Here is a 22,719-nt window from a genome sequence, read left to right as displayed (position 1 = left end):
CTTTTCCCTCAGCGAGAACTGATACCCTCCACGTGGGGGCTGCTTCTTCAGCCGGGGCCCAGAACAAAGATGCAAGGAGCAGAGCTACAGGCAACCCATAATGGAAACCTGATATAAGTGAAAAATAAGCCTATTGCATTGCTGTGATTTGGGGTCCTTTGTTACTACTGCTTTGCCTAACCTGACTGATACAAATACTTTACAGGCCGCTTTCCTAACTCTATTTCCCATTACTCTCTAATACTTATTCCATCTAAACCAATCCTGCCAAACTGGATGACTTGCTTTTCCTCATTCACAAATTACTCCAATTCTATGCAGCCATTTGTTATCTCCTGCCTACCAACCTACCTCTCAAAATCTGACTTCAACCTTCAAAGTCCATCTCAAGTGCCACTTTCTGTGTAAAGCCTTTCCTCATCCCTTGATGGGCCTCCTTTCAACCCTATATAATGGCGACTTCTATAACCTGTTAATTTTTGTTGGTTTTTTTTTTGTGATACTTTTCTTATGTCCCCTCAAAACATCATAAGTTCCTTGAGATTAAAGATTATCTTATTCATAATGTGTTCAATGAAGCTTTGCAAATAGTAGGAATCCACACAAGTATTTGTTTAATTAAGTTAGCACTTTCAACTAAAGAACTGCTGTTTAGTGTATTTATGATGTTTTTAAAGGTAGACTTTATGAAACACTTAACATACTCATTGAGTAAGCAAAATTAAGATGCAAGTAGAATTATTTCTAATAGCAAACATTACTGCTGAATGAAATATAGGTCAAAGTTTAATGAACCTGTGTGCATGTGTGTGTGTGTGTGTGTGTGTGTGTGTGTGTGTCTTATCTGCAAAAATGACCAGGTCTTGACCTTCATCCCTTGCTAAATCCAACAGGTTTTAAACCAAAACTTTATCAAAGAAAAACAATGTATCATAAAGTTAGTATTCCTATGATTACATGCTAAGGGCAATTTTTACATTTATGGCCCAAATTAGCTAATGTATTTTCTTACATTCAGGAAGATGTATTTCCCTGCTTATGATTAAAATTCAACAAATATAATTCCAATTTCAAAACAAATACCCAATAACAAAGTGCCGCCCCTACAAATCCTCGTAACAAATAGAGTCCTATCCCTGGCGATGAGCATCTATCTTCTTTTCCACTCCTCTCCTAGGAGAGGAGGCATTAACCTAATGCCTTCTGAAACATTTTGGCAGTAATTGCAATGGTTCTTCAGGTTTTTCTGAATCTAATTTCTTTTTTTGAATCTAATTTTAAAAGTACAGGAGACAGGGATGGGAACCACGCTGCCTCCCAGCCATGGTGATACGCGTGAAGCGCGGACCTTTCAACACGAACTTTATTAATTCTCATGTTAGGACCCTGGAAGGCGATGGAGGTGGCCGCTAATTGCTCGCTGTGGGTGAAGAGACCTCTGTTGGATCCCTGCTTCGAGGGCTATAAGCTCTCCCTCGAGCCGCTGCCCTGTTACCAGTTGGAGCTTGACGCAGGCTTGTCTGGAGCAATGCTCAGTCTATGTCTGATTATTCCTCACCTCTGAGACAAGACTTTTCTGTGTACTCTGCCTATGAATTAGGAGTTTTCTGGTCTGCCTAGTGGGAACAGTGGCAGCTCCTAGCCTTGTCTATGGCAGAAGTAAAACTTCGAGATGATCAGTATACACTGGAACACATGCATGCTTTTGGAATGTATAATTACCTACATTGTGATTCATGGTATCAAGACAGTGTCTACTACGTTGGAAGAATTATGAATTTAACAGTGATGCTTGGGCTTCCCTGGTGGCGCAGTGGTTAAGAATCTGCCTGCCCATGCAGGGGACACGGGTTCGAGCCCTGGTCTGGGAAGATCCCACATGCCGCAGAGCAACTAAGCTTGTGAGCCACGACTACTGAGCCTGCGCATCTGGAGCCTGTGCTCCTCAACAAGAGAGGCTGCGACAGTGAGAGGCCCACGCACCGCGATGAAGAGTGGCCCCCGCTTGCCGCAACTAGAGAAAGCCCTCGCACAGAAACGAAGACCCAACACAGCCAAAAATAAATAAATAAATAAATAAACAACAACAGAAAAAAACAGTGATGCTGGACACTGCCTTAGGAAAACCACGAGAGGTGTTTCGACTTCCTACAGATTTGACAGCATATGATAATTGCCTTTGCGCATCCATCCATTTCACATCTTCTACTTGGGTTACCTTGTCAGATGGAACTGGAAGATTGTATCTCATTGGAACAGGTGAACGTGGAAATAGTGCTTCTGAAAAATGGGAAATTATGTTTAATGAAGAGCTTGGGAGTCTTTTTATCATAATTCACAGTATCTCGTTGCTGAAAGCTGAAGAACATTCGATAACTACGCTGCTTCTTCGAACAGAGAAAGAGGAATTGGATATGGAAGGAAGTGGTTTCTATGTTTCCTTGGAGTGGGTCACTATTAATAAGAAAAATAAAGATAATAAAAAATATGAAATTACTAAGCATAATATTCTCCGTGGAACGTCAGTGCCCCATCATGTCGCTTTTGTGCCCGATGGGAATGGTCTAATGATTGTCTCCTACAAGTCCTTTACATTTGTTCAAGTTGGTCAAGATCTTGAAGAAAGTAAGGATGAAGACATGTCAGAGAAAATCAAAGAACCTCTGTATTACTGGCAACAGACTGAAGATGATTTGACAGTAACAATACCACTTCCAGAAGACTGTACTAAGGAAGACATTCAAATACAGTTTTTGCCTGATCATGTCAACGTTGTGCTGAAGGGTCAGAGGTTTCTGGAAGGAAATCTCTATTCATCTATGGATCATGAAAGCAGTATATGGATAATTAAAGAGAGTAATAGCTTGGAGATTTCCTTGATTAAGAAGAATGAAGGACTTGACATGCCAGAACTAGTGGTCGGTGATAAACGGGGAATTTATAAGAGACTCAGCTCAATGTGCTGCAATAGCTGAACGTTTGATGCATTTGATCTCTGATGAACTGAATCCAAATCCAGATAAAGATAAACCTCCTTGTAATACTCAAGAGTTAGTTAGAAGAATGTGATATTTTCTTTGAAGAGAGCTCCAGTTTATGCAGATTTGATGGCAGTACATTAAATACTACTCAGGTGAGATCTGAGGTTACAGGGCAATCAACTAGTTTGAAATCCAAGGAAAAACAGGTACCACCAAGGAGAGATTGGATAGGAGAGCTGGTTCATCTGAACATGGGGAGAAGAAAGGATTGCCATATAAGTGGGTGAATCTTGGAAGCAACCAGTACCTTTTCTCTGTCATAGTGGATCCTAAAGAAAGGCCCTGCTTCTGTTTGTGCCATGATGTTGATGCCCTACTCTGGCAACCACACTCCAGCAACCAAGACGATATGTGGGAGCATATCGCAATTTTCAATGCTTTAGGCTACGTCCAAGCATCAAAGAGAGACAAAAATTTTTTTGCCTGTGCTCCAAATTATTCTTATGCAGCCCTTTGCGAGTGCCTTCAACGAGTTTTCAACTATCGTCAGCCCACTCCCATGTCCACTGTACTTTACAATAGGAAGGAAAGCAGGCAAGAAGGGCAGGTTGCTAAGCAGCAAGTAGCAAGCCTAGAAACCAGTGATCCTATTTTAGGCTTTCAAGCAACAAATGAGAGATTATTTGTTCTCACTACCAAAAGCCTCTTTTTAGTAAAGGTAAATACAGAGAATTAATTACTCCAACATGTTGGCTTCTCTGTACTGGAAAAGTATTCAGTGGTAGCTGGAAGGCTAGGCAGTTGTGCTGTAACCTGTTAAGTTTTATTGTGTTAAAATTATCTTGTATGAATTTATTTTTTAAAGGATACTGGAAATATATTCGAGATTATGAGTCTATAAAAGCTATGGAATGAAGCTGCAAATTTAGAGAAAATTAGCTTCTGTAAAGATAGTATTAGCAAGTATAATTTTTTAAAAACAGAGGCTAGAATCTCATCTTTTATATGAAAGATGTACAATTCACTGTTTAAAAATAAAAATATTTATCATGTAAAAAAAAAAGTATAGGAGACATTAGTTTTGAACTGCTTATCCATTTCATGCTGTATGAGGTTTTACTCTAAGCGGAAGGTAAAAATACTCTGTACTTATTAGGGACACCACGTTGTTTGCCAGAGCACCTCAAATTGGCCACCTGTGCTAGGAAAACACGCCATGTATTCAGTCCCTTCATTGTCACAGGAGGGGAAACATTTCTTCTACCAAAAACTCAAACGACACAAAAATGCATAAAGATTCCTGACCTCTTGTCAGTCATTTGCTATCTTCAACAGCAGCAATTTCTAAACCATATTCCGTGGAATAGAAACATCTCTACACGCACGGATAAATGTTTAGCCAAAAAAGCAAGGGTTGGGTGGTTAGTGGTTAAGAATCAGCCTGCCAATGCAGGGGACACAGGTTCGAGCCCTGGTCCGGAAAGATCCCACATGTCGCGGAGCAACTAAGCCCATGCGCCACAACTACTGAGCCTGCGCTCTAGGGCCCGTGAGCCACAACTACTGAGCCCGCACACCACAACTACTAAAGCCCGTGCGCCAAGAGCCTGTGCTCTGCAACAAGAGAAGCCACCGCAACGAAAAGTCCGTGCACCACAACGAAGAGTAGACTCCGCTCGCCACAATTAGAGAAAGCCCGTGTGCAGCAACAAAGACCCAAAGCAGCCAAAAATAAATAAATAAATTTATTAAAAAAAAAAAAAAAGCAAGAGTTTATGGGGGGGATCAGTGATCAAATAAGTTTGAAGAAGACTGCAAATTGGATCCCAACCTTTCTAGGAAGTCATTATTTACATAGGATATTAAATCTTTCACGTGATCCTGCAGTGAAAGCAGGAACATGTAAACATATTTCCCAATTTATTCAACCATGGAATCAGCTTTTGGTTTTATGTTTTGTTTTGTTTTGGAACACCCACTGAGTTAATCTCATGGGACACTGGTATTCAGCAGGACTTGAATTAAGAAATAGTTTCATGCAGGTATGCTTAAGTAATCCATCTAAAATAAGTGTCAGGAAAGAAAAAGATCTGAGTTGAAAATTCAGGTTTACACAAGTACATCCAAGATTGAGTGGTTTCTCAACACTGTCCAAGAAAATAGGGTTAATAGTCCTGAATTAGCACCCAAAAGAAAAGGTCTCATAGTTATGTCCTTAATTTGATGGTTGAAATACTTCAATGCATTCTTGGTTGAACTTCTGGGATTTTTTTTTCAGATTGGGTTTAGTGCAGCTCAGACTAATGCTGATGGTCAAGGCCAGGCTTCTTTTTCTCTCCATCATATTTATAGAAGTTTCATAATTGATGTTTCTTAAAGCACCTGATCACATTCTCCACACTGCTCACCAAATAAATTACTTGTAAGGTTCTTTGCCTACATAGGCTCATGGAGTTTATCATTCTGTATTAGGCTTAACTATTTGCATTCTTTTGGGGTATATACCAGAAATGTTTCCTGGCCCAGGAAGTGATAGCTGCTCTCTCATTAAATCAATTTTTAAATGCACCCACCAAAGTCATATTTTTTTAAAGGACTCGTCATCTTGATTAGGGTCCAGGTCATTCTGGAATAGTACAGACACTTAGAGATGATGTAGTAGTTGATCATTTAACTAAAGCATGATTACCTGCTATTTTTTGGTTTGAAGGTATAGTTACTTACCTGTTAAGGTTTTTTCTTAATCTTTTATGAAAGCAGTACCTGTTGTATATTTTAGATTCCCTTAGCTCTTGGGGTGATTTGGGTCTATGTGGCTAGATTTGATTCCAGATGTTTCTCCTCAATGCCAATTTAAAACTAAATGTGTGTGGCAAGATTCAAGTGGAGATGCTCAAACAAGAGGAAGGTGTGAGCAGCCCAAAGGCCCCTTAAGAATGTCACATGGAGGACATCACCGAGAAGGCTAGATAAGAGGCTCCTGACTTGCCCTCCACAGAAGTGCACCACAACAAAGAGTAGCACCCGCTCACTGCAACTAGAGAAAGCCTGCACACAGCAATAAACACCCAATGCAGCAAAAAAAAACAAAAAACAAAAAAACAAAACAAAACAAAACGAAAAAAACAACAGGCCGTTCTATATAGGTGCACAAGCACTACCAGTGACTTTCCCCTCTGGCTCGGCACAGACTAAGCAAAAACACCCAGCTCTTGGTTTCTCCCTGATAGGGGCTAGACTGCATAGCTAACGTCCTGACTTCCCCAGCTGCTGCCTGAAGGTCAGGCTTCCAGTTAGCCTGCATCAGGGAGCTGAAGAACCTCCATAAGACTATCATTGGATTTTTCAGCAGAAACCTTGTAGACCAGAAGAGAGTGGGATGACATATTTAAGATGCTGAAAGAAAAAAACTGCCAACCAAGAATATTCTAGCCAACTTATCCTTCAGAATTAAAGAGGAGATAAAGATTTCCCAGACAAACACAAGCTGAAGGAGTCCATTACCACTAGATTGGCCTTATAAGAAATGTTTAAGGGAGTTCTTCAAGCTGTAACAAAAGGATGCTAATTAGTAACATGAAAATATACAAAAGCATAAAACTCACTGGTAGAGGTAAATATATATGTAAATTCAGAATATTCTAATATTGCAATGATGATGTATAAATCACTTATAACTCTAGTATAAAGGATAAGAGAAAAAAGCATTAAAAATAACTACAGCTACAATAATTTGTTAATGGATATATAATTTAAAGAGATGCAATTTGTAACATCAAAAACATAAAATGTGGGAGGGAGAGTAAGCATATGGAGAGCCTTTGTATGCATGTGAAGTTGTTATGATAACCACAAAGTGAAAACCTACAGTAGATACAAAAAAAGATAAGAAGAAAGGAAGCAAAGCATACAATTACAGAAAATCATCAAATCATGAAAGAAGAGAGCAAAAAAGGAACAAAGGAGCTACAAAAAAAAGCCAGAAAACAATTAACAAAATAGCAATAGTAAGTCCATACATATCAAAAATTACTTTAAATGTAAGTAAACTAAATTCTCCTGTCAAAAGATATAGAGTGGCTGAATGGATTTTAAAATTATAATAATTATAAGACCCACATAAATGCTGCTGAAAAGAGACTCACTTCAGTTTTAAAGATTCACATAGACTGAAAGTGAATGGATGGGAAAAAAGCTATTCAGTGCAGATGGGAACCAAAAGAGAGCAGGGTAGCTATATTTACATCAGACAAAATAGACTTTAAGTGAAAAACTGTAAAAAGAGGCAAAGAAGATCATTATATAATGATTAGGTGATCAATTCATCAAGAAGGATATAACAATTATAAATATTAATGTGCCCAACATCCAATTGAATAGATATCAACACAATAGCTGCAGGGGACTTCAATATCCCCCTTTTGACAATGGAGAGATCATTCAAACAGAAAGTCAGTAAGCAAACTGGACTTAAACTACATGTTAAAGATGAACATAACAGACATATACAGAACATTTCATCCAAAAGCAGAAGAATACATACTCTTCTCAAGCACACACAGAATATTCTCCAGGATCGGTCATATGTTAGGCCATAAAACAAGTGTTAACAAATTTAAGTACACTGAAATTTTAGCAAGCATCTTTTATGACCACAGTGGTTTAAAACTAGAAATCAATAACAAGAGGAAAATTGAAAAATTCACAAATATGTGAAGATTAAGAAACATGCTCCTGAATGGATCAAGGAAGAAATCAAAAGGGCAATCAAAAAATATCTTTAAACAAAAACAAAAACACAACACACCAAAACTTACGGGATGCAAAAGCAGTTCTAAACAAGAATTTTATAACATTAAGTGCCTACATTAAGAAAAAAGAAAGATCTAATAAACAAGTTAACTTTACACCTGAAGGAAACTAAATAAAGAACAAACTAAACCCAAAGTTAGTAGAAGGAAGGAAATAACAAAGTTCAGAGCCAAAATAAATAGATTAGAAACATAACAGGAAAGATCAATGAAACTAAGACAAACAAAATTGACAAACCTTTAGCCGGACTAAAAAAAAGAGAGAAGACTCAAATGATTAAAATCAGAAACAAGAGGAGACATTACAACTGATACCACAGAACTACTAAGGATCATAAGAGACTTCTATGAACAATTACATGCCAACAAACTGGACAGTCTAGAAGAAATGGATCCATTCCTACTAAGACTGATTCATGAAGAAACAGAAAATCTGAACAGACCAATCACTAATAAGAAGATTGAATCAGTAATCAAAACCTCCCAATAAAGAAAAGTGCAGGACCAGAAGGCTTTGCTGGTAAATTTTGCCAAACAGTTAAAAAGAAATAATACTTATCCTTCTCAAACTCTTCCAAAAGATGGAAGAGAAGGGAACACTTCTAAACTCATTTTAGGAGGCCAGCATTACCCTGACACCAAAGCCAGAAAAGGCCTCTACAAGAAAATTTCCTTGGCCAATATCTTTGATAAACAAAGATGCAAAAATCCTCAACAAAATATTAGCAAACTAAATTCAACAGCACATTAAAAGAATCAAACACCACGATCAAGTGGGATTTATCTCTGAGATGCAAGGATGGTACAACATATGCCAATCAATAAATATGATAAACCACATTAACAGAATGAAGGATAAAAATTATATGATTGTCTAAATAGATGCAGAAAAAGCATCTGACAAAATCCAACACCCATTCATGATTAAAAACTCTGAACAAATTAAGTATAGAAGGAATGTACCCCACATGACAACCCCACAGCTAACTCCATACTCAACAATGAAAAGCTAAAGGCTTTTCTTCTAAGATCAGGAACAAGACAAGGATGCCTACTCTTAGCACTTCTATTTAACATAGTACCAGAAGTCCTAGTCAGATAAATCAGGGAAGAAAAAGAAATAAAATGACATCCAAATCAGAAAGGAAGAAGTAAAACTGTCTATGTTTGTAGACGACATGATCTCATATATAAAAAAAAAAAACCCTAAAGATTCCATCAAAAAACTGTTAGAACTGATAAATGCATTCAGTAAAGTCGCTGAGTATAAAAATTAATACATAAAAATCAATATACAAAAATAAGTTGTATTTCTACTCAGTAACAATGAACCATCAGAAAGAGAAATTAAGGGAAAAAATCCCATTTACAATAACATCAAAGATGGTAAAAATACTTAGGAATAAATTTAACCAAGGAGGTGAATGATCTATATGCTAAAAACTATAAAAGACTGATGAAAGAAATTGAAGAAGATACAAATAATTGGAAAGATAGTCCATATTCATGGATTGGAAAAATTAATTGTCCATACTTATCCAAAGTGATCTATGGATGCAATGCAATCTCTACCAAAATTCCAATGTCATTTTTCACAGAAACAGAAAAATCAATGCTAAATTCATCTGGAACCACAAAAGACCCTGAATAGCTAAAGCAATCTTGAGCACAAAGATCAAAGCTGGAGGCATCGTATTTCTTGATTTCAAACTATATTACAAAGCAATAGTAATCAAAACAGTATGTCACTGGCATAAAAAGAGACACATAGATCAATGAAACAGAATAGAGTGCCCAGAAGAGAAACAAACCCATACACATCTAGTCAATTAATTTTTGACAAAGGCACCAAGAATACACAATGAGGAAAGGATAGTCTCTTCAATAAATGGTGTTGGGGAAACTGGATATCCATATGCAAAAGAATGAAATTTTTGGATCTGACACCAAAAGCAAAAGCAACAAAAGTGAAAATAAACAACTGGGATCAAATCAAACTAAAAAGCTCTTGCACAGCAAAGGAAAGCATCAACAAAATGTAAAGGTAACCTATAGAATGGGAGAAAATATTTGCAAACCACATATCAATAAGGAGTTAATATCCAAAATATATAAGGAACTCATACAACTCAATAGCAAAAGAAACCAAATAATCTAATTTAAAAATGGGCAAAGGAGCTGAATAGACATTTTTCCAAAGAAGACATACAAGTGTCCAATTGGTATATGAAAAGAAACTCAGCATAACTAATCGTCAGGGAAATATAGATCAAAACTGCAATATCACCTCATAGCCTGATGACTTTTATAAAAAAGACAAGAGATAACAAAAGCTGGTAAATATGTGGAAAAAAGGAAACCCTTGTACACTGTTAGCAGGAATGTAAAATGGTATAGCAGCCACTATGGAAAACAGTATACAGGTTCCCCAATAAATTAAAAAACAAAACTACCATATAATCCAACAATCCCACTTCTGGGCGTATATCCTAAGAAAACAAAATCACTATCTCAAATCGATATCTGTACTGCCATGTTCATTGCAGCATTATTCACAATAGCCAAGGTAAACCTAAATGTCGACATACAAATGGATAAAGAAGAGCATATATATCTATATGATATATATAATATAATATAATATAATATATATGTAATATACATTTATAATATATAATATTATTCAGACTTTAAGAAGAAGGAAATCCTGCCCTTTGCAACATGGATGAACCTGGAAGGCATTATGCTAAGTGAAATAAGACGTACTGCGTGGTACCACTTACATGTGGAATCTAAAAAGGAGAAAGTCAAACTTCTAGAAACAGAGAGTAGAATAGTAGTTGCCATGGGCTGGGGGTTGGGGGAGATGAGGAGCGCTTGGTAAAAGGGCACAAACTTTCAGGTATAAAGTGAGCAAAGTTCTAAGGATCTAATGTAGAGCATGGTGACTATAGTTGAGAATACTTTATGGTATAATTGAAATTTGCTGAGCGTAGATCTTAAGCTTTCTGACCAAAAAATAAATAAAGTAAGTATGTGAGGTGATGGATGTGTTAATTAACTTTATAGTGCAAAACATTTCACAATGTACACGTGTATCAAATCATCATATTACATATTACAACTTATTTTGTCAATTATACCTCAATAAACCTGAAAAATAAAAATAAAAATCTGCTTGTTAATTTGTTTCTTAATAATAATAACTGGTTTATGGCCCCAGGAAGGAAAATTTGGGCCAATAGAGCAAACCGGATAATCTGGCTCTTCACTTACCTCTGTGAAGTATCCTAGCATTCTACTCCAGGAGGAAAACTGATTCAAGGTAGGAGTTAACATCCTGATCAAAAGACCCAAGATTGTTGGCTCAAATGGCTTCCTTTATGCAAGCACACAGGTCTAGAGTAAAAAACACTAGATTGGGAGTCAAAGAATGTGAAATTTGTCAGCAGCCTAGTTGTCAGGAAACTTGGAGTACATTAGGGTGGCCATATAATTGACTGAATATAAATTACATTCTTCATTGGAGCACTATTAATGATTATACCAGGACAATAAGATGTAAACTGGGACTGTCCTCCACAAACTGGGACACATGGCCATCCTAATTCTGTCACTAAACTCTCTAGAGACCCTTCCAACTGTAAAACGATGATCCTATGATTAATGAACCAGTTTAAAATTTTATCCCTAATGGTTAGAATTGACAAATGCTTAATGACTTTTCAAAATAATTAAGATGAAGAGTTTCAGATAATTAGAGCAAAGTTTTGAGAACACTATCTCCTTAAGATTCTATTTTCAGTCTTTCATGAGTCTTCCAAGATACTAAGAAATTATTGTTCTTAGTTCGTCTTTTTCAACACTTCCATGAATACACTATCCTGAATGCTTTAGCTCTCATCCTCTCAGTCACTAGAAAATACTTTTCATGTTCTATTTTTATGTTTGGCCTTAAAGCAGCCACATTTTTGAGGAGCAGAGGAAAAGGGAAAGGATGGCGGTGGGAAGTAGAGGGGGAGGGCTGGGAATGATAACAGAAGTCCAGGGCAGGCATTTTCCCCCAAATCCTCTTTCTGGAGTGGACCTGAGATGGACAAAACCAATCCTGGCTTCAGAGTATTTCTTGTACTGTGACATCTTCACATACTGTGATTCTGCTGTTTAAAGATACGTGTTTTCCACACAATCGGGCCTCCAAACGCAAGCCAGCTACTTAGTGCCTATGCCAGCCCTGGGCCTGCTTGACCTCTGCTCTCTAGCTCGGAAGAGTTGACATCCGGAGGCTCCAAGTCCCAAGCTCCCGGTCACGTCCTGCAATGGGAGCAACGGCAGGAAGAAAAGGAAAAGCAGGGCCCTTCTTTGTCCTCCTCGTCTCCAGCTGCATCATGTGCGCAGCTCCCGCTCTTTCGCTGCTCTAAAGGAAGATCTGCTTTGTCAAATACCTGAGATACATCTTGGAGACTCCGACATGAAAGAATGAGTGCAAATGTTTGAATAAAAGGAAACTTTAGAAATCAAATACTTGTTGGGACTTCCCCGGCGGTCCAGTGGTTAAGACTCAGCACTTCTATCGCAGGGGGCGCGGGTCTGATCCCTGGTCAGGGAACTAAGATCCCGCATGCTGCGCGGTGTGGCCGGAAAAAAAAGAACAACCAAGTACTTGTTTGCACAAGGACAGATCTGAATTTTTCATGTATTGTTACTGAAATAGAAGTACATACTATAAGTAGAATATGCATATGATTTTACACAAATGCATTAAAATAAATCATACATACTTTACATTAGGTTATTCATAGTCTATAAAATAATCTTTCCCAAATCATATAGTATAAAAATAAGCAATATTTCAAATTGCCTCCAAAACTGGGATAGTTCTGGCCCCAAATTAGAACAGAATTTGAACCATAAGTAGTAATTAGAATTAATTTTATAATTGTGTCTAAAATTTAAATACGCCAGGTTCTGAAAATTGGAAAATATTCATTTTATTAAACAGAGGGAAGAATAAAATTATCAAGTTTAAAAACAAATCTGAGGTAAAAATCTGCATTAAATTACACTTAGGAAAATCTATCTCAGATTGTTTCCTTAATTTGTTTATTTATTTAACATTTCATCTTTCTAAAGTACTCTTTCATCACCTCTGGCCTTCTGGGTCTAGTAATTAAGGTGACTTTTATATAAAATGATCTCTACTACAGGGATGGGAGTATTTGCACTTAACTACTGATTACTCAATACAGACCTATCAGATAAAATTAAAATGTTGCAACTAGATCAGAATGATGCACTCTTGTCTTATGTTAAAATACAAATCACAGTATGTTGACACTTGATAATTTCAGCTTTAATTTACTAGCCAGAGGGGATTAAGAATATACTATAAAATTTTAGTACAGTTGACCCTTGAACAACTGTTCAGATTGAACTGCACAGGTCCACTAATATGCAGATATTGTTCAACAGTAAATATTACAGGACTATAAAGGTCTGTGGTTGAATATACGGATATGGAGGAACCATGGATATGGAGGGCCGACTATAAATTATACTCAGATTAACGCCCGTGTTGTTCAAGGGTCAACTGTATAGAAAATATCTTGGACGCAAAACAAACCTTCCCAAGAATTTACCAATATGACTATAAAGAAATGCAAAATAAATATATATACCTGGTTCCACAAAAATATTGCTGCCTAACCTCTAACACGAATCTGAATATTAAGACCCACTTCAGATTATACTAGTTGAACTTTACCCTACATTGTATCCTGGCATTGACTTTTTTTTTTTGCCACTATCAGATATTTCATGTTATACCAGCAAAGGGAATTAGCATGTTCAATGTCCTGTCTGCATTCTTTCTAGCCTCCTTCTGCTCAGGTTTTTAAAAATAGGTACTTCAAATGCAGTCAGAGCCTCCAGTGTGTGGGGAAAGCTCTCCCACCCATGTTTCCAGTACTCATCCTGCAGGCCCCCGGCAGTCAGTAGTCTAAGGAGATCATCCTGGATGGCTGCAAATGCTTTATTCAAGTTCCACATATGTCGCCAAACCCCAATCACTTAGCTGCATATGCTTTTTGTTGTATGTGCTCATCCCCAAATTTATTGTATAGATTTATTTTTTTTAATATCTTTATTAGAGTATATTTGCTTTACAATGTTGAGTTAGTTTATGCTGTACAACAAAGTGAATCAGCTATTCATATACATATATCCCCATATCTCCTCCCTCTTGCGTCTCCCTCCCACCCTCCCTATCCCACCCCTCTAGGTGGTCACAGAGCACGGAGCTGGTCTCCCTGTGCTATGTGGCTGCTTCCCACTAGCTATCTAGTTTACATTTGGTAGTGTATATATGTCCATGCCACTCTCTCACTTTGTCCCAGCTTCCCCCTCCCCACCAGCGTCCTCAAGTCTCTGTTCTCTACGTCTGCGTCTTGATTCCTGCCCTGCCACTAGGTTCATCAGTACGGTTTTTTTAGATTCCATATATGTGCGTTAGCATACATACTGTATAGATTTCAATGGTGGGGGTAAAGCAAAAGGACCCTGGTTGTGATTATTTTCTTTAACAAGATGGAGTTAAACGAAAAAAATCTAATAGTATTTTAGCCCAGTACTTCTAGCATCCCCACTTTTTTAGATTATAAATTCACAACAGTGAATACACTAGTGACTATTTTTAAATAAAACACTGAATAATTTCATGCTATAAAAATTATATGCTCACGGGCTTCCCTGATGGCACAGTGGTTAAGAATCCGCCTGCCAGTGCAGGGGACATGGGTTTGAGACCTGGTCCAGGAAGATCCCACATGCCACGGAGCGACTAAGCCCGTGAGCCACAACTACTGAGCCTGTGCTCTAGAGCCTGCGAGCCACAACTACTGAGCCCGCGCACCACAACTACTGAAGCCTGTGCGCCTAGAGCCCGTGCTCCACAACAAGAGAAGCCACCGCAACGAGAAGCCCGTGCACCACAAGGAAGAGTAGCCCCCGCTCACCGCAACTAGAGAAAGCCCGCGTGCAGCAACGAAGACCCGATGCAGCCAAAAAATAAATAAATAAATAAATTTTAAAAAATTATATGCTCACAATTTTAGCTTGGATTTGTTTTGCAGCTTATTTAATGCTGTCTGAAAATCAAGCAGGTAATGAAAAGTACACAGTTGAGCATGCATTATAGGAGGCCACATAGTGGAGACTCTAATAAGGCCGGTCGTTTAGAAAAGCGTGCCCATTTATCTGATACACTCAGCCTCCAGAAACTGTCATGAATTCAAATATAATTTCTTCAATGCTGCTTTAAAATGTGACTGAAAACTTTTTTACAGAGTCTGGATGCTAAGCTGTAATGAAAGCAAAAACGAAACTATGGTCTATGCAATCTCACTGTTACCACCACACCATTCTCTGTAAAGCACCAAACACACATACAGTGTTTGGCAGTCTCTCTTGAACTAGAGAACTTTTAGAATCACAGAATTTGAGAGCTGACAGGAACTTAGAAGGCGCTAAGTTTAGTTACTCCCTTTCCATTTGAGAATAGGAAGGGGAGGATGGAACAAGGGAATCAGCATTTATCAAGCCCCCCAGGCACGTAGGACTGGGCACTTCCAACTTTACTACCTCAATTCTCACAGTCCCAGGTAGGTAGCATTAACCTCCATTTTACAGCTAAGGAAATGCAGGCCTACCTGGATTAAATACCGCCCTCCTCCTCCTGCCCCCCAGTGAATCCACTAATGGAGAACAGGGGAATTCCAACTTCGAAGTCACTGCTCTTTCCGGAGGGTAATGATTCACAAAGCATGGTCCTAGGACCAGCAGCAGGGACATTACCTGGAAACTTGTTAGGAATGCAGATTCACAGGCTTTGCCCAGCCCTTCTTCTTTTTTTTTTTTAAACTTTTGGGTTTGTTTGTTTGTTTATTTATTTATTTATTTATTCATGGCTGTGTTGGGTCTTCGTTTCTGTGTGAGGGCTTTCTCTAGTTGCGGCAAGCGGGGGCCACTCTTCATCGCGGTGCCCGGGCCTCTCACTGTCGCGGCCTCTCTTGTTGCGGAGCACAGGCTCCATACGCGCAGGCTCAGCAATTGTGGCTCATGGGCCTAGTTGCTCCGCAGCATGTGGGATCTTCCCAGATCAGGGCTCGAACCTGTGTCCCCTGCATTGGCAGGCAGATTCTCAACCACTGCGCCACCAGGGAAGGCCACCCAGCCCTTCTGAATGAGAAACTGTGGGGTGGGTCCAGCAAGCCCTCTAAGCGATGCTGGTGGGCTCTGAAGTTTGAGAGCCACTGCTCTTTAGCCTGTTGCCTCTTGGAAGCCTTACCTGGAGCATGCGTATTAAAATATATATAATTCTACACTGAGCTACTGCAGAGGTCAAAAGAACTTAGTGTATTGCCCCTTATCCCTGAATATTATGACAAGGATGGCCTTCAACAAAATTTTGCTTTGGATGTTACATGGTCTAACTGATTGACATTGAATTTTTTCATAAGAAAAAAAAAAGTGAGAGCTATTCTGAATAAACAAATACTGCCAGTAGGATTCTGAAGAACTGTTTTCACCTTATGTCCCAAATAAATAAGACTTAAAACAAAAATCTTCTGCCTGCCTTATAAAGAGCCACTGAAATTAACAAATACCCTTGCCTGACTGACTTTAGTATTACTTGCCATAATCAAAACTAGGTATAGGAAAACCAAGTAGGGATATACTGAATGTTTAGCATACAAGGATCTAAGTTAAAGTTAATAAAAGTAGCTCTTAAGAAAGAAACCACATGTAAAATTAAATTAAAAACTAAGAATTTAATGAAGGACCTTGTTAAAAATTTCCATTTGGAAGGTTTTCTTTTCCAACTTTAAAATATCATGAAGGAAATGTTGTCTTCATCTGAGTGCTTCTCCACTCCACACCCCCAAATGAAAAATAAAATAATTCATGTTACCAAAAATTCAAAATGTTCTCAGTGGATATTCTGCCATTTCACTTTAGCATTTCGGCAAGTATGCCTAACCAGAGAATACTAATTCCTTTTCATATGTAGTTTTTCCTTAAATATATGTCAATGATTTCATTAGTTGCCATTCTAGTATGTATAGTTATCATATAGGAAATTTTATAGGAAAGCCTTGTTTTTCAAATGCAATGACATTAAAATGATGCTTAGTTCCTAAGATATATAAAACACAATTTTTTTTAGAAAACCAAAAAATCAGAATGAAAATAAGGTAATCATTATAATAAGAGTTAAAGTTAAAATAAAGATTTCAATTATCATGTCATCTTGATGCCTAATGGCAAAACAAAAAAGCTTCATGTCGGGCTTCCCTGGTGGCGCAGTGGTTGAGAATCTGCCTGCTAATGCAGGGGACACGGGTTCGAGCCCTGGTCTGGGAAGATCCCACATGCCGCGGAGCAGCTGGGCCCGTGAGCCACAACTGCTGAGCCTGCGCGTCTGGAGCCTGTGCCCTGCAACGGGAGGGGCCGCGATAGTGAAAGGCCCGCGCACCGCGATGAAGAGCGGTCCCCGCACCGCGATGAAGAGTGGCCCCCGCTTGCCGCAACTAGAGAAAGCCCTCGCACGAAACCGAAGACCCAACACAGCCAAAAATAAATAAATAAATAAAGTAGCTATTAAAAAAAAAAAAAATGGATTTAAAAAAAAAAAAAAGCTTCATGTTAATATAACAATAAATTCCCAATGGTCATTATTTGCTTTGAATTTATAATGAACTCCTTTTCTGTCCCCAGTTTTTTAAAGGCTCTTAATATTTAAAGGGAAGTTTCCTATGTACATATAGAGCACAGACTATGAAATACTGTACTATGAATTTTTCTACAGATGGATGAGGCTGATAGTATAAAAAAGGAAATGTGGGGCATCTAAAAATTGCAAGTCTATGTAAAAAAATGTACCTCAATTTAGCCAAATGGAATTTTTGGTACATGACACAATAAAATAGAACCCTACCTTCAAATTCTGTAGACTGAAAATCTCATATATGCCCTGTCACCATCGAAAAAACAAAATCAGCACACAATTATGTTAGCTATATAAGTTAAATCTGCAGATGGCAGAGGTAACAGTCATCTCTTAATTCTCTGAATTCTTCCTATAATATTATTTAGTAATAAAGAATATTTCAAAAGGAAAGTAGGGAGAAATGAGGCAGGATTATAACAACTAGAATTGCTTAAAATAAAAATGACATTTCATTTATCTGCTGATATGATTCTGGGAAATATATTTTTAAATTACTTCCTATTTTATCTTTCTTTAAAGATATTTTGTTTATTCAACCAGCACACTTAGTGCTACAGATCTTACCAAAGTGCCTTATGAAAAGCCTTGGCTTCCAGAGAAGTCACACCTTGCAACCCCAAATTGGTTCTTCATGATTCATTGTGAAGCGGGCATGAGCATTCTTCCTGAAATAAGACTGTATACCTTTGAGAACATTCATTTAACCTTGTGAGCTCACTTCTATAGAAACAATGAATTTTATTCGTTGGCTGCCAGTGGGAAAATCAGTTTAATTTAAGGAATTAATTAAGTCAGGCTGATAGAAGTCAATATATCAACTTTTTAAAAATCAAAATTTAACGGAATGTCTTACGTATATCTAATGGCTTTTCTGAGCTTCAAAAAGCGTTCATCTAAGCACTTTTAAGGCTGCCTCATTTTTCAGTTTTGTTTTAGTAGAGATTCTGATGTTCATCTAACCAAAAGTGTTTCTGACAAAACAGAAGTAATTTAACTCCCTTTCATCAAGGTCATAATTTGAAACATTATACAATAATGGAATTTAAATTATGTATGGGAAGAAAAGTAGAAGACTGAAACAAGGTATTAGAAATCCCTATTTGGGTCTTTAGGTTCAGAAAAATATAATCACAGGCCAACACTGTTCCAACAGAGATGAAGGACATTAGCAGCTACTTGAATGTAACCTCTCCCAACACTTCCAAAGGCCTGCAATGTGGTTGCTGTGACCCTAGGGCCCTGATACTTAAGACGTCTGGGTAATCACAGAATGAAAGTAATCTACCATAACTTAATTTTCTGAGAAGGTGAACCCTTAACTACAAAGGTGCAGAAAGGGAGTCTTCAACTGCTCACTTGCCGTGGCTACAGTATTCAAATACCAAAATCATTTAGATAAATATAACCTGGGAGAAAAAACAATACGTAAGTTGGCAAAGCAGCAGTAATCCCTACTTTCAGGTAACCAATGTAATTTTGCTTCCTTCTAAAGAGGTTCTTTGATAAAAAGCATAGTCTAGTGGAAGAAGACCTCCTCAAGATTTATCCAGTATGTTAACAAGGCTTACTACTTCTGGAATCCTGAGTGACAACACATGATCTGTATGACAACACATGATCTGTATGACATGTGAACATAGAGCACATGGACAACCAAAAAATTCTAAGTTCAACCTCTTTTCCTACCATATTTACAGAAAAATTTAAAGCTTGAATTTCACTGACACTGTTTCAACTATTTCATCCTGTAAACTGCCGAAAGGTACTGGCAAACTGTCAAAACAGCAAAAACATAAAGTAGAGGGGTATACAGATAGTAAACGTCAACCAAACTTAGTCTTTGAGTAATTGAAATGTACTTCATTAGTTCTTTTCAAGAGAAAATTTCTTTGAAGTCCACATTCTTTACATGCCTTTAACCTGTGCCAAGCTCACAAAATCAGGATTATTTTCAGTTTAAGATTTATTGGTGGCACCAAATAGGATAACATCTATTTTTAAAACTTAATGTTATCAACAATCTTTTAAATTAATATAATATAAAAGTTCTCAGGACAAGCAGAAAGATGGCTAAACTTCATTTTAGACTTACGGTAACATCGAAGCAATTTTAAGAATGTGAATAAGATGAACTGAAGCTAAATATTACAAAGGGAATTTTAAAAAATCAGATGTGTTAAGAAATTTTGAAGAGAAAGGAACTAATATCACAAAACTTGAGAAGGAAATAGGTTCTGATTAATCAAAAGCCTGGATGAATCCTGAGACATACATTCATCTTCTGAGGGCTACAGTGAGTAGAGTCCAGGAGCTGCTGCACAATAAGGACATATAAGACCTAACTTTAAAAGTTAAAATCAGGAGTATTTATATTTAATTTAAACTTGGTAGAGGAAATCTTCAAATGTAATTTTTAAAGTAGAATTTCTTCTTGCCTTCCTTCTTTGGTTTTTAACCATAAAAATTTATTTAGGAAAACTAAAATTATTTAAAGAGGCATCTAGTTCTAGAATAATTTGGCACATTTATATGTGAAAAAAATCAGAAACCAATTGATAGATCTATAATACACACACATATATATATAAACATTTTATTTTAATAATACTCTTTATCACTTCAATTTACATCATTCCATTATGAAAATGTTTAATTGAAGAGAGGATATTTCTTCAAAACTCTAAATAAGCAGAGCTTTATCAATTAAATTTACAGCAATACAGTCTTTAGAAGTACATAATTCTTCATTTTACAATAATACTTCTCCTTTAAAAATTTGTCATGGTTTGTCACAGATTTAAAGTAGAAGGCACCTAATGCTATGAAAGGATAATACAGTATATGTAGTGTAAGTGAACCAGATCTTTTCTCAAATATCGATTCTTTCTAAAGTCCTACCAAATTTGTGTGAACATATTTGTTGCATAAATTAAACATTTTTTGTGTTGTTAATTTGTAATATTCTACAAAACTCAAAAATATAATCCGTACCTATTATAGGCAGCTTATTTTAGCATTTTACCTGTAAGAAACACCAATCTATATACTTAAAATGATTTCTTGAAAACATTTTCATAATATAGTCCAGCATTTAACAAATAATATGTGAAAATAAAGTCTCCAGAACATTAAAATTTTATCCCTTGATTAGTTCAAATTATTTCATCAGCTGAATTCCTTGAGATGTGTAAGGCATGTTGGTCCTTTAGATGGACTGTAGACTGAAACTTCCTATAACTGTAGTGATATGTACACAGCTACATAGCAAAGTACTTCATTATGAAAATGAAGAAAACAGACAAGAGGAAAATATGTTTTAGAGTTCCAAAGAACTGAAACTGTTATTTTTCAGACTAGGCACTGAAACATTTTTCTACAAAAACTTGCCAGGGATTGTCTCTTCACCGTATATTGTTCCATTATCAAGCTAAAAATAAAAACAAACACAAACACAGGAGCATCATTAGATTACAACTGTCATAGCTTTAATTTCTATAGTTTATATTTTAAAAAGCAAATTATCTTACCATTGAAATATATATCAAACACAGCCTATATACTTAATAACTGGATACCAGAACTTGAGGTGAGTTCTAAGAACTCATGAAAGTGAGTTCTACAGCAATGTCAAAGGCTGACATCCAATACTACTTTAAGAGCACATAATAACAGTTTTATTCACAGTATATTCCACCATTACCCCTGTCAAGACAAAGACTACTGCCCAACCTGCCCTACTTTATTCTTCTCTATTGTAGTCCATCTTTTTTAGTCTTCACTATCTCCTCTTTATCCAGCTCTCACTTACAAAAATATCTGGGTGAGGGTGGGTATGAGTGTGAATATGGGAATAATGCACAGCATACTAGGGAGGGAAAATGCATAAATTATAGAATTAAAAAGCTTTAAAGAATAATTATTTGCATTTTTTAATTTTAAAAATTAGAACAATTTTAAATAGACCAAAATATACATACTTAGTTCTACTCTGTCCCCAAAACCTCAGTAAAAAGATAATAAAGGGATTTTTTTTTTTAAGTATAAACCACATGGACATAGAGAAGAACAGAGACAAGAAAAGAGCAGCCAACTCTTAGCTAGCAATGAAAAAATACAACCAGATACCTCTGTAAGGAGGGGTGAAGAAACAACTAAAAATAGGCAGATTGGTACAAAGTTTATAGAAAAAGCAGTTAGACACTCAGACGCTCGCCCCTCACGTTTCACAGCTGGTCAAGTGCCTCTTCTCTATCCCAGGAGAAGATCTGAGGTTTATTCTCCAAAAAGGGTAGTAACAGAGGGTCTCTGGACTGGGGAAATGCCAGGCACAATCCTACATGGCTCAGGTAAAACTAACATTTATATAGGCATAACAATGTAAACACTGATTACACATCTATTCAAAATCACAGGATAAATATCCTGGGATGATGAGGAGGTAGGAATGATACAGGGCTGGAAGGCAGGCAAGTGCGGTGGGAGCAGAGGAGGGGGAAACTGAAAGTAACCTGTCCTCACGTGCCATAGTGGGAAAACCAACTGAAGAGGCCTGAAACTGAGAAATCAAGAAATAGAAGTATAAGCATGGTACTTAGATGGAGAGGAAAATATGAAATGAATCAGTGAAGAGTTTAAAGGGACTCCTCAGGGTGGGGAATGAATGAAAGCAGGATAGGCAGTGCAGGGCAGGGGATAGCTGCATTGTACAATAAGAATTGTAGAACTCTAACTCTTCAAACTATGTGCATATATAACCATCCTAAGAGGAAAAACTAGAATAAAAAAAGACCAATCAAAGAAAAACATAAAACCAAGACAAATAGCCTTGGGTTAGAGGTGAATTTACCATGAAGATAAACTTAAGCTTCATGGCCAATGTGACTGCAAGGAGTTGACAGGAGTTGTTCAATGTTCTAGGTGAAGAGGGGAAGCCCAGGTGTAATCAAGAAACATTTCAATATAAATTGTCTGAAGTTATCTCAGAAGAAAGGGACCAGAATTTCCGGAATTTCAGTAATTTATTGTGATCTCTCGCTCTAAATAAATAATTGCTTTCCTACCTACCAAAGATATACGGTGGATATATTTCAAGGGCTCATTAAGAGAAACATAAACTGTCACGTACTCTTTCTGTCATGTA

General features: G+C 37.2%; 2 protein-coding genes across 2 annotated transcripts in view; one reads left to right on the top strand and one right to left on the bottom strand.

Annotated features, from left to right (window-relative positions):
- The first annotated feature begins 889 nt into the window (after nucleotides 1-889).
- LOC309662767 (nudC domain-containing protein 1-like) lies at nucleotides 890-7,087 on the top strand. Its single transcript, XM_082465956.1, is given in 6 exon segments — nucleotides 890-1,514; nucleotides 1,643-1,785; nucleotides 2,100-2,935; nucleotides 2,937-3,054; nucleotides 3,056-3,133; nucleotides 3,262-7,087. Coding segments are annotated over 6 exon segments (1,770 nt in total). The 5' UTR covers nucleotides 890-1,375; the 3' UTR covers nucleotides 3,718-7,087.
- A 13,069-nt stretch (nucleotides 7,088-20,156) lies between these two features.
- Nucleotides 20,157-22,719, bottom strand: part of SLC35F5 (solute carrier family 35 member F5) — a 43,623-nt gene continuing 41,060 nt past the window's right edge. The window contains exon 16 of the mRNA XM_082465868.1: nucleotides 20,157-21,006. The gene's annotated coding sequence lies outside the window, so the exon portion shown is untranslated. The remainder of the gene's footprint in view (nucleotides 21,007-22,719) is intronic.

The sequence above is a fragment of the Balaenoptera physalus genome (assembly GCF_965194825.1).
Source record: "Balaenoptera physalus genome assembly, chromosome: 6".
Taxonomy (NCBI): Eukaryota; Metazoa; Chordata; class Mammalia; order Artiodactyla; family Balaenopteridae; genus Balaenoptera; species Balaenoptera physalus.
This window is presented reverse-complemented; position numbering and strand designations above follow the sequence as displayed.